General features: G+C 37.0%; 3 protein-coding genes across 4 annotated transcripts in view; all 3 read right to left on the reverse strand.

The window, feature by feature from the left end:
* Positions 1–624: 624 nt before the first annotated feature.
* On the reverse strand, positions 625–7,203 carry LOC107678927 (serine/threonine-protein kinase PLK3-like). Its single transcript, XM_016474328.1, has 15 exons — positions 6,905–7,203; positions 5,534–5,641; positions 5,333–5,449; positions 5,115–5,244; positions 4,929–5,016; positions 4,737–4,832; positions 4,435–4,633; positions 4,112–4,238; positions 3,870–3,982; positions 3,360–3,477; positions 2,864–2,947; positions 2,592–2,754; positions 2,281–2,410; positions 2,022–2,135; positions 625–1,925 (listed from the first exon to the last, which is right to left on the reverse strand). The coding sequence occupies exons 1-15, from the start codon at positions 7,103–7,105 to the stop codon at positions 1,728–1,730; spliced, it is 1,986 nt and encodes a 661-aa protein (XP_016329814.1). The 5' UTR covers positions 7,106–7,203; the 3' UTR covers positions 625–1,727.
* A 1,697-nt stretch (positions 7,204–8,900) lies between these two features.
* LOC107678928 (calcyclin-binding protein-like) lies at positions 8,901–10,954 on the reverse strand. Its single transcript, XM_016474329.1, has 6 exons — positions 10,816–10,954; positions 10,353–10,566; positions 10,150–10,246; positions 9,874–9,973; positions 9,686–9,780; positions 8,901–9,096 (listed from the first exon to the last, which is right to left on the reverse strand). The coding sequence occupies exons 1-6, from the start codon at positions 10,831–10,833 to the stop codon at positions 8,937–8,939; spliced, it is 684 nt and encodes a 227-aa protein (XP_016329815.1). The 5' UTR covers positions 10,834–10,954; the 3' UTR covers positions 8,901–8,936.
* Positions 10,955–11,381: 427 nt separating this feature from the next.
* Positions 11,382–12,823, reverse strand: part of LOC107678929 (28S ribosomal protein S14, mitochondrial-like) — a 4,189-nt gene continuing 2,747 nt past the window's right edge. The window contains exons 2-4 of one of the 2 annotated variants that reach the window (XM_016474331.1): positions 12,427–12,490; positions 12,004–12,168; positions 11,382–11,783 (exon numbers count right to left, since the gene is read on the reverse strand). In XM_016474331.1, coding sequence (XP_016329817.1) covers positions 11,601–11,783; positions 12,004–12,168; positions 12,427–12,490 — 412 coding nt within the window. In that variant the 3' untranslated portion in view covers positions 11,382–11,600. Of the gene's footprint in view, positions 11,784–12,003; positions 12,169–12,426; positions 12,696–12,823 lie in introns of those variants that run through there. The other variant, XM_016474330.1, reaches the window with a different exon arrangement.

Raw genomic sequence — 12,823 nt, forward strand, 5'->3', positions numbered from 1 at the left:
ACACACACACACACACACACACACATATATATATTAAACCGTAATATAGTGTGAAATATCATTACAATTGTTAAGAAAGGATTTTTTAATAGTCAAATAGGGTCAGTACAATTTTTTTGGTTGTTTCTGAATTAAGCCTCTTATCAAAGTTTTTCCATTTTAATACATTTTTAAAAATAAATTAATACTATGATGGTAAAGCTGATTTTCTAGCAATCATTACTTCAGTATCATATTTTATCTACAAATCGTAATTTTATATACACTTTTAATTTTTTTGGATTTTATGCTAAGAAAATAAAAGACATAACATGTTTTTATTTTCTGCCTTTGAAAAGTTATTTTATACATGTATGTGTATATATATATATATAAAAAAAATACACAAACGAAAAAAATAGGGTCAGTAAGATTTTTTTGAAAGTTTCTTATGCTCACTTAATTTAATGTCTTGCTGAGGAAAATTAAAAAAAATAATAAAAAAAACAAGAATAATTAATCTTACCAAGCCTAAATTTTTAAACCATATTATATACAGTTTAAATGTAAGAACTTAAATGAAAAATTAAAACGTTTAATGGTCTTTAAAATCTGAAAAAGAATAAATTCAAGAGACAGAAAATGTATATTTTCAATAAACTTTATCCCCCCCCTCTCTTCCAATACATAAAAAGTGATCATACTGAACATTTCCCAGTGTTGACACCGTACAATTATGTTACATCAATAAATAAAAAAACTATAAATAAAAAAAGAAATAGAACACGTGCCACAATTAATTAATAATACTTGTTAGGATTTGTCTGAGGGTAATGGTTTTTCACGATGTTGGTATTCTGAACACTTAACACTTACAGCCATGGTCACAGTTTTGAGGACATTATGATTACTTATGATGGAGCATGTCAAGTAAACAAAGCTGGATACATAGTCTTCTTTTTTTCTCAAGTACAGACATTAAAGATAATAACTTTTAACAGCAAAAAGCTTTTATCAGCTGTGTATTTGTAGTGTTTCTTCTCCCAGTCCTGCCTAATTCACTTGGAAAACCGAATATGAAGACTCAATATAAAGCCCCTTTCATTCCCTTTGTGACTTAGACTTGAGATTCAGGGCCATTATTGCACAGAGGAATCCATCAGAAAGGCACTTTAGTCTCTCCCACTCCAACTGCTCCTCCATGAATTACAGTTCCACCTCAGCCATTTACCTCTGCCATCTTTAAAACTAATCTCATTAAAAGAATAACCATTTGGTGTCCGTAGCTCTTCTTGTTTGTGTACCATTTAGTGAAATAAAATGTCTTTAAAAAAAAAAAAAAAAGGTGATCGAGCATAAAAAGCCACGCCCATCTTGCACAGTGTTTGGGACACTGCAAGCAAAATCAAGACGCTTAAGAACCCTGTGAGTTTTATGCCATCTGCACTTCAGTCCAGCTAAAAAAAAATAAACAAAAAAATAAAAAGAACAGGCTCAAATTTTGGTTGTGCACACTGTGAGTCAAGCTGGTAGTGTGATACTGTTGGTGTAGGCTCAGTCGCAAAAACAACAAAAGAAAACCAAACAAAACATAGTGCACCATAGTTCAAAGAGGCCAGCCAATGACCAAGGACAGGAGATCTTCGTGGCAACGTGGAAGCTTCCCCTGATTTTTTCTTTGTCATAGTCCTTTTTTGCTTCTCAAATGGAAGCGGTAAGCAGCAAATCGCAATCGAAGTTCTTAGGCATTATGCGTTGGTGTAGTGCTGGAGGAGCTGTACCACGTAATGAAGCCGCTGCCGGAGCTCCGAAGAGCAGCCCCATTCGGAAAGCACGTTCAGAGGGTAGGAATTAGAGACACGCTCCTTACTGATGTAGGTCAGCAGGTACGAGGAGTCCGAGGTCTTACACAGGATGATTTTTGTGTGGTCTGTGTAAAAATTAACCTGCGAAAGAAAGCGGACAGAAGGGGCACGTTATGAATCGGCCAAGCAACTCAAATTGTCAATGTTTCATGTGTTTTTGCACGATCAGAGACCTACCTGTAGGGTTCGGTTGTCAAAGAGCATGACTAAGGCGTGATCAGTTTTGATCCACTGCAGAAGCAATGGAGAAGAGCTTGGAGGTGGCTGGTCCTCACAGTTGACGTCTCCACCCTAGAAAAAGGAAAACTTGTTTTATAAACTAAACTATAAAACTTCAAAATATTTAGAAATTAGAATTTAAATTAGTTATTTAATAGAGTATCTCATAACTCAAATGTTTAAAATGATACATTTGAGGGCTAATTTCTGGACTTACCTCCATCAGGTTCTGCTCCATGTAGTTAGCCATCAAATCCACTATGTGTTTTTGATTCTGGAGCTTTTCTGGTAGAGCATCAGCCGGAAAACTAAAATGTTTGTTGTTTGTCAGACAGTAACGTACAGTCCTGCGGAAGAATAAAAAGTAGAATTTCACAAATAAGGTAAAGCTACTTAAAACAATTCGGTCGAAAGCAGAGACTTTGTAAAGGGTAAAGCACTCTATGTGGGTCAATCAGAGCTCAGTCCAAATGCCAAACTGGAGACTCGGAGAATGGGAGCACAGAAAGTTGACGTAAGCTGACGTACCTCCGCTGGTCACACAGGCTCAGATGAGTGCCTTCGTTGAAGAGTACGCCAACGTTTTGATTGGAGAGCTGGTAGCCGAAGCCGTATTTGTTGGAGTAGTCGACCCACTTGGTTACCCATATGAAAGGCTTGGTTTTAGAAAGGCAGGGTGGGTTTCTTGAAGCTAGAAGAGGAAAGGACAATATTTGAGTACATGATCAATGGCTTAAGAGTAAACCTTGAAAATGGCCATCGCTTAAGCACCTCAGTGTGACCAGAGTGTGGGAACAAACCTGTTGGCATGGAAGACAAGCAGCTGTTAAGAACCTTCATGGCAGATTCGGCTACAGCAGCAGGGGTAGGGATATAGTCACTAGCTGAGGAAAAAAAAAAAGAGAACAAAGTCAATTATTTATTTATGGACAGCAATTGAAAGCGATTTCATTACTTGAATAATAAATATATTAGTGGTGTCTTGGTTATATTTTATATTATATTATAGACAACAGTTGTTCTGCTTTACATTTTTGCAGAAAACCATGACCCTAAACTTTTGATTAGTAGTGTAAATGTAAAAAGGTAGACAAATCAATGAAGGGTAGAAATGACAAGTCACCTTGCTGCTAAACTAAGCAAAAACACAGCAAAAATTTAAAATGAATTAGGCCAGGATGTTTTTGGAAAGCCTTTGAAAGCCTGGGGGTTGAGCCTAAAATAGGCCGCACACATACACATGCAAAACTATTTGCTACTATATGTCTGAGCAAATTCGCTTCTACGGTCCCTTACCATCAGTGCTGCTGGCGACAGTGCCTTTGAAGGAACGAGACCCAGACTTCCTGGACTCCTCCTCGGCCGGGGTGTCCAGAAGGCCAGAGCTTGCCAGTTGAACCGTGGGAGAAGTGGCCTGAGTATCAAGAGGAAGTCATATTGGTTTTTACAATCATAAGTACTGCCTTGTACTCCGTTTCAAGCAATTATCATGCACAGTGGACAACTATTTTCCAATCTCATGTCCCAAGCTTAAAAGATCTATTTGATTAATTTAGCGACTGTGTGGGTTTGGTCAGTACGGAGTTAATCTGAGACATTCAGCACAATAGCTGGACGATTGCACTATTATTCATCTACAGCAGCTTTCAAAACACGTTCCCACAGAGCCCACTTTAGCTGTGCTGAAAAACAGCATGCATACTGACGTGGCTTTCTGCGACAGTCATGAGTCAGCCGGGGAGCAAAAGTTTACGGCGAAGCGATTAAATACACACCAATGCACATAAATGGAAGTTGAATTATTACCTCATTCACTCCCATTGTCTTGTAGCTCATTTGCCGACCGATGGAGTGCTTCACCATGCCGGAAAACAGTTTAGAAATGTCATCTTTCTCCTCACAAGGCGTCTTTTCAACAGCTGCAATGACATTTCATGTCAATAACAAAGAAACTAATGTCAGAAACTAAGGTTTGAATCCAAACCATTGGTGTTATTGTCAACTAAAACTATTAAAAATCACTTTTGGTAGCTGAAGTAGGCACATACCTTTCGACTTCTTCTTGCCAAAGAGGCTTTTAGCCATCTTGGTGAAGAACTTCTTGGCGGGGCTGGGTGGATTAAGCTCAGGCATCATCACACAGCTGCTGGGAGGGAGTTTTTCTGGGGTGAAGCCCTGAGGGAGTTAAATAGTAGATGGATTTAAGGAAAAAAAAAAAATGATTAGAGGACTACAGAATTAAAATAAGGAACTGCCTAAGAACAAAGTAAACACTTAAAAAAATCTGTTCTTTATAATTAAGTTAAAAGGAAAAGGTTTAAATGTATTTGGACACAGATGAAGGACTACTCAGGGCTATTAGTATGCTAACCTTTGTGAAATATTCGTGGGCCAGTATCTGATCCAGTGTAAGGCGGTCAGAGGGGTCTTTCTGAAGGACTGCGGAGATCAGCTTCTGTGCGGATGGAATGAGGGACCGAGGAAGGCTGTATCTCACTTCCTTAATACACTTGTAGGTCTCTTTCAAGTCTAAGGTTTCAAAAGGTGGATTCCCACATAGGAGTGTGTACCTAAATAGACAAGAAAGGAACTCGTCATCAGGGCTGCCACAACTGATGCATCATAAATCAAGAATAATGTAGAGTAGTGCAGAGTAGACTTGATAAGACTTACATTACACAACCCAGCGACCAGACATCGGACTCTGTCCCATGGCCTCGTCGGTTTAATACCTCTGGTGCCAGGTAGTTTGGAGTCCCGCAGATGGTCCTGTAAAAGAGTAATTTACATCATTTTACATTACAGCAATTTACATTAAAGTGTATTTCTATTAAAGTTAATGAGGAAGAAGGCACGTAAACTCACTTCTTCCTCTGCTCGACTGTCTCCAGCTTTGCTGCCAGCCCAAAATCTCCTAATCTCAAATCCATGTTTTCATTCACAAAAAAATTGCCTGCAAAAACAAATTAGAGCGTTCTCAAACCAATTGCATTTGATGGATGTCATGCTATGATTTAAACAGCAGGCTAAATAAAAAAAAAAAAACAATACCTAGTTTGAGGTCTCTGTGGAGGATGCCTTTGTTGTGGAGGTATTTGAGCGCAGATATGATCTGTTTGAGGTAGTAACGCACTTCTGGATCTGTCAGCGTATGTCTTGCTTTCCAAATGTGTGCCAGAGACTGTAAATATGAAGCACAGGATTACAGTAAATGCATTGTATTCACCAAATCCAACTATGAGAGGTCTGTTTTTAGCAAAGCAACTCACCTTTCTGCTGCAGAGTTCAAGGAAAATGTAAATGTTGTCTTGGTCTTCAAAATGATGTGAAAACTTCACCACATGCTTGTGTTGGAGGCTTTTGTGAAGCTCGATTTCATTGATGATCTGTGGGACAAAAACAATGAATAAACATTAGAGAGGCAGCTAGAAATAGAATGATTCACGTGTTTTTGGCTATTGTCCATTTACCTTCTCTCTCTGGTGTGGCTTTGAGACTCTGCTCTGAGGAATAACTTTCACAGCATACATCTTGTTGTTGGCAAGATCCGTCATCTCATAACATCGTGCAAAACCACCCTAAAACAAAAACCATTATATATTAAGTCACTCAGAATGTTTCAACAGGAAAAAAAAAAAAGATGGCGTTTCAACTCAAGGTTATGATTAGCTAAAGCGTTTGGCTGCAGGTGCCTGTACAACAGTCTCAAAACTCATTGTGTCTGAAAAACTAGCTAATTGCTTACAAAGACAACATATCTGGAGATTACCAGCGAGTTGACCATTTGATTCTACGTTTTCAGAATCACTAATGTCAAGAATGCTGTCTAGGCAGTCAGCTTAAATGGAGTTCAGAGACCGTCAATACATCCAGACTAGTATTTGCAATCTGGAATTGATTTAAGGGCATTTTTATCCTTTGCACAATAATAATAATTAAAAAAAAAACTGTCAAACAAACATTTCGCAACTGCTATAAACAAAATTATGGCTATTCTATCTATCTATCTGTCTAATTTGGAAAGCCATTTACATCTGATGCATCATAAATCTGCACATAAAAATGGCAAATTCTACGTTTATTAGCAGATTCGTTTAGCAAATTCTGTTTGAAGTTTTTTTTTAACAAACAACGAAATTGTCTCTCTCTCTTTTAAAATAAATCTCTTCTTTGTCGCCAATTTCAAATATTTTGGGCCAATCCTTAGTTTAGTTTTGACTTTGGTCCCAACACATGTACAAAGGAATGACGTATTCTTTTCCCAATCGACCAACCCCTCCTTACAGTATCGCACAATGATGCGGCACTTTAAAAACTGGGATTAACGAGACTACTAATAATCAATCGATTAATTAAAAGAGGAGCCTTGCTTTGTAAACAAGTGAACAAAACCGGGAGAGTGGTCATTGGTTCCACTGCTCATGAGAAATGCAGCATCATTTTCATTGATGCACTGATTCATTCATCCATTCGTCTTTTCCTGACATCGAATCAAATCTGGAATCGTATTAAAACACCATCCAATAGTAAATTGCAAATACTGTCTTTTGCAGAAAATCATACATAATGGGCAATATTTGAAAGCAACATAGGATGCAGTGCTGGAAAACCAGCTGACCGGTTCTAGAAACACAGACAGAGCGGACTGCGGTCCAGTGGTTATGGTGCACCATCTCCCAAAACCAGCCGAACCCGCACTAGCACGCGCGAGACCGATACATTGAGCAGCGTCCTCGTTTGAGCGCATCAGGAAACGCGATAAAAGAGACGGTGACAAACCGCATAAATAATTAAAATGACCAGCTCCGATGTATTTCAAACATTGAAAAACAGATTGGTACCTTTCCCAAAAGCTTTCCTTTACAGTACGACCTTCCCGTCTTTGCGTCAACCACCACCTGCGCGAGCTCCGTTTTAACGTGCTCTGATTTACTCCGGTTCGGCTTGGCGGGCGGTTGAGGCGCTTGAGACGGTTTGAACAAATCCGGATTCATCATTTTACAGGAAAGACGCTGCGCTGAGGTAAAACAAGCGGGATCCATTCATTAATATAGATCCTTCGCCCTAGAAAAGAAACTCCTTCTGTGAAGTCCCAGAGTCTGGCGAAGTTCTCTAGTCCTGTGAGTCAAACATGCCCGACGCCGCCGGAGTCCTGCAGTATATAAGCTATATACGTGACGTCATGGGCATGGGCGGGGCGATAGACGGGGACGTCTGGAAAGAAACAACGTCATTGGCTGCTGGAGATTCAATCAAAGATCAGAGAGAAAGTGTTGCAGAAAAGTGAATGAAAACCTAAGAACATCATCCAATCATGGTTGACGGGATTATGGCCCTCCAGATGACTTGCACTGGCTGCTTTAATGACAGTGTTTCTTTTTTCTTCTGTTTAGGGTTTGTGCACTAGACGACATGTCACATGCCATTAAAGGGTTTTAATGTGAACATTTGTTTAGCATGATCAAATCTGCTTTACATTATTTCATAATAAATAATGATTTATTATGAAATAATGTAAATTAATGAGATTAATTCATTGTAAAAACATAATATACAGATGCCCACCATGAGTTACACTTTATCATATTGTACATAATACATTTTATCATACTGTATCGTTATGTATCATTCAGAGTTGAATCAGACATCATGTGGATAAAGCCAAATTACGTCATTGTGGAATATACATCTGTATAGAACTGAACTGAGGAACTTGTGGTTTCATGAGCCCCCTTGTGGCTCAACAAATAAAGTACGGGGACTTTTTTTTTTGCACATAATGTTCTTTAGATTAGAAAATGGTTCTGTGACCGAAATTATAATCGACAAACACTAATTCACTGTTTAGTTTAGTTCCATTCATACATTTTAATAATATTGCATCACAGCAATTTTATGAACATGGGTCTTTTTAGGCACTTAAATAAATAAATATAAACATTTATTTTCCATTTTCTTTTATTTAACACTCTTAAGGTATATGGTTCTAAGTGCTAGAATAATATTACAATAAACTTAGAAACATATATTTCCATGATTTTACCACAATACATATAAAAAGCTCCTTGTGGTTTGATAAATAAACTACGGGGACAATTTTTTAAATAAATAAAATATATAAATGAGAACTGATAAATTGGAGTTGTAGTAATAGTAACGCACGACAGCAATATTTTTTTTGATTACCAGAAGCAATTAACTTTTTTCTATTTATTTTTTAAAGGGATATAGTACTAATTGCAAGAATAATATTGACTTCAGTAAGCCATTTGTGCTCATAATTTTACCACAGTAAATATAATAAAAAAAACGTATGTATATCCTGTTTTCATACACCTCCTTGTGGATTGATAGGTAAACTACAGGGACTATACATTGTACACAAAAAAACACATTTATACAATTATATGATCTAAAAAAGGGTTTTGAGATTGTATTAAAATAGTTTTCTTTATTTTTTTAGTTTAGATTTATTTCGTTTAGATACTCTGTTTTCTCTCATGATGATGATAATAATATTGCATGACAGCAATATTTAATTTTATGACCACCACAAGCAATAAATGATATTTTCTTCTTTTATTTTCATTTTCCACAGTTAAGGTACATGGTCTTAAGTGCAAGAATAACATTGACTGAAAATTCACAGAACATTTGTTTACCTGAATACATATGGAGCAACTTAAAATTATCAACGTAGTCAAAATTACAGTGGGAAGGGAAAGCTTCATGAAACAAAACTTTCAATAACAGCTGCATTTAACAGGAAAAAAAAGTACAAAAATACATAAACTAATCTGAATAAATTGGAATGGCATGTATGCAGCAGTTGAATTTGGGTGCTTCACTGTAAAAGCAGATCAGTAAGCTGGCTTAGAAGTCAAAGTCATCTGCTTTGGCCTTCTTCTCCTGAGACTCAACCCAGGCCTTGTTGATAGTGCGTTTCATCTCGTCATCTCCATCCGTGTAGATCTTCTTCAGGACGCTCATCAGCCCCTCGCTTGGATCAGCATTCGCATTCAAGTTGGGTTTGCTGAAACAGACAGGTTACAATTCAATTAGCTTTTTTGACTTATAAACATAATTTGCAGAACCAAATTTAATATGATGCTTATGATGTTACCCTGATAATAGTGCATTATGCAGTCAAATATATTTTTAAAGTATACATTTAAAAATCTTCATTTTTTATGCATAAATCTGCACCATTCAATTTAAATTTTGCTTTAATATACGGATTTTAAAAAGTAAAACCAATAGAAAATGAAAGTGTGTGCATTTTACTCACTCTTTCTCCTTAGACTGTTTTTCTACTTGTGTCAAGCAGTCCCACTTTTTTGTTGACTTCTTCTTGCACATAATAAGGATCATGTCTGTTTTTATCTGTAAACAAATGAAGTGCGGCCTCTTTACCTATACAATTTTACAAATCAATCTGACAACAAAATATACAATACCCTGATAATAGTGCATTATGCAGTCAAATATATTTTTAAATGTATACTTTAATCATCTTCATTTTTTATGCATAAATCTGCACCATTCAATTTAAATTTTGCTTTAATATACGGATTTTAAAAAGTAAAACCAATAGAAAATGAAAGTGTGTGCATTTTACTCACTCTTTCTCCTTAGACTGTTTTTCTACTTGTGTCAAGCAGTCCCACTTTTTTGTTGACTTCTTCTTGCACATAATAAGGATCATGTCTGTTTTTATCTGTAAACAAATGAAGTGCGGCCTCTTTACCTATACAATTTTACAAATCAATCTGACAACAAAATATACAATAACATAAAGAAAGTGACATACCTTTTTACTACTCTCTGCTACAATAATGGGATATAAAAGGTTGTTGACTGTCATTTGATGGTTCTTCCCATCCAGATCTTTGACTAGAACATTGAAACCTCTGTGAAAACAGAAAAGAAGGACGTTCAGAACACCATTATGCTGCCCATATATTTTAGTTGAAAGGACCTTCATATGCATAAGCAAATGTATACACACACACACACACACACACACACTAACAAATTTCTCCCTAACTAAATATTTTTTATTTTATATTTTTAAATAATTTCTCACCTCTCTGTGAAGTTGGCCTCAACATTTTCAGCTGGAATGGTATGTACTCCTTTAAGTGTGATGTAGATTTTGACGAATTTGTCAGACTGGTCCCATCCTAAGAGAGAGAGAGACAAACAAACAAACAAACAATAACAGGTGTATTAGACCATGCATATGATTGTGGAATAGCCTATGCCTATTATTATGAGTTATGAACGCACCATAATTATTAATGTTAACTGTGTATCCTTTGAGTGTTGTGTCCGTTTTGTCTCCAGAGTCTTTCTTGGCTTGCTGCAGTTTCTGCTGTCGTTTCTGTGCCAGCTCTTTCTCTATCTTCTTCTGCTCTTGCGTTAACACATCCCGCAGGCGCTGGCGTTCACATTTCTCCAGCAGACTCGTGATCTCTTTAAAATCACTCTCAAGACCGGCGATCTAATGACACAAAATCAAATCTGAGATCAAGTAAAGAAGCTTGTTTACATGTTCATTACAGCAGAGGTGAGATCAGCAAGCAGCTTTCATCTCACAGCCAAGTGATGCTTAATTCACCCAATGTGTATATTGTCCTATAAAACATCCTAGTAAAACATAAGCTTCTTTATACCAGTGTACGGAGCTTTATAGTACAATGAAAACGAACTAAAATTAATAACACACACACGCACAAACAGTCCATTATACCAGTTCATTGATGTCCATCGCTGTCCTGAAGAAACCTTAGAAAACTACCTTCTGCAGTTTCTAATTGAAGTGATGAAAATAAACTTTGCTTTCAGTCGGCCGCTGCGTGTCCGCTGATATGCGTTGCTTCTAGAAGGATTCTTGCTTCCGCGTTAAGTAATGTCAAAATAAGAGTCCTCATTTTAGTGACCTTTGATAAATGACCACGCTTCTAAATAATTCTTACAAAAAACAAATATTCATAATCATAACAATAAAAAAGAACTACATTGTTGCAAACCTATTACATTACATATAGGGTAAAATTATTCTTAATGTAACAAAATACAAAAAGATATACCAAATTAAAAAAATTTAAATGTACTCATAACTTCCAAGATGTATTACAGCAACCAGAAAATATTCTAATATACTAAAAACATTTACTTGTTAACAAGTAAAAAGTACTAGTTTACACTTGCTTAATGTAAGGAGTGCTCATCTGCCAATGCACAAATAAGGTTAGATACCAGTAACCTAAAACCTAAAAATGAAAATAAAAATCACAAAACACGAAAGTAGCACATTACACCTTTTTATTGTATCTACAATAAAATAACTTATACAATTTGCCATCAGTTGAAGACAAAAAAAAAATGTTGAATGTGAAATCAATTTAGTAGAAAACAATACAACATTTGAGCAGGTGCTTGTTGGTTTTGCAGCTCTGTGTCTTTGCATTTTATGCAAGAATATCTTTTATTACAAGGTTTTAGAATAGAACACTTATACAATCCCATGGCTGATCACCACATTGATCTCTGTATTCCAGACATCTGGTTGTGGTCCGCTAAATGCCGAAAAACAATGCGACTAAGACGCCACCTGCGCTTCACTCCACGTGGACGAGATGTCATCACACACCTGTTGCGAATGCGCACGGGACAACTGTCTCGAGGCAGTGCGGCTATCTCTTTATCAGCTATCTCCTGTGGAAACAAACATGAGAGACATTGCCTGTATTATTACTAGTTTCAGAGCAATATTTTGACATTTAATTCATTCGTTCATTCATTACAAGTCGAAATAAAGGTTAATGACGGTTTAAAATCCTAAAAAAAGAAAAAAGAAAAAGCCAAACATGTACATGGAAAACAACCTAAATATATAAACTTCCGTTGAATGAAAACTGCAAGACTTTGAACGTACCTGTAACTCTTTTGGCAAAACAGTATTCTTCCTAATGGCATTGATGCGCAGTCTTGTATCTGCATATTCAAATGCCATTTGTCTCCTTTTCACATCCCGCACCATTCTCCAGTCAACATAGTAGCTCCTGACCTGCTCCATCACTCCAAGTGAACTTCTGCAGGCCTGAAGAACACCAGACGAGATTTTACATTTGGATATGTGTGTTTTTGAAATACACCAAGTCAAAAACCCAAACAAATGACAAAAAATACAAATGACAAAATTTAGTCTATTTGGGAGACGTAAACTATAAATGTCACCATCATGTCTTCTAACATGTTAGTGTCTTAACGTGATTGCAATCTAAATACCATTCAAACACAAATACAATGCATTCAAAGTTCTAACAGACTTTGAATTTACAAATCTGAACGAATTTACCTGTCTACAAAACGGCAAGGACGACTGCAGAAAACCCATCCCCGTGGCGACGAGCTTCATTGCCATGGCGGCATTGATCCGGCACAGACTAAATACTGGGTGTTTCAGGTCTGATGACATCACGCGGGCGTGGTTTAATCGCAAGGTCAAGGAGCATGCGCAGTTTACACGCTCCGTGTGAAGCCCGCGAACGTGTGACAGCGGCACGACCTGCGGAGATCTTGACTTTGTTTAATTTTCGCGCATTTCAAACAAGAATGATTATCACGTCTAACATTTCGTCAGACCTGAAACACCCAAGCTGCGTCCGAAATCGCATACTTCCATACTATATAGTAAGCGAAAAACTGTTTGCGAGGCGAGTAGTATGTCCGAATTCATAGTATTCGAAAAACAG

The sequence above is a fragment of the Sinocyclocheilus anshuiensis genome, unplaced genomic scaffold, assembly GCF_001515605.1.
Source record: "Sinocyclocheilus anshuiensis isolate Anshui unplaced genomic scaffold, SAMN03320099.WGS_v1.1 scaffold1576, whole genome shotgun sequence".
In the NCBI taxonomy this organism is placed as follows: Eukaryota; Metazoa; Chordata; class Actinopteri; order Cypriniformes; family Cyprinidae; genus Sinocyclocheilus; species Sinocyclocheilus anshuiensis.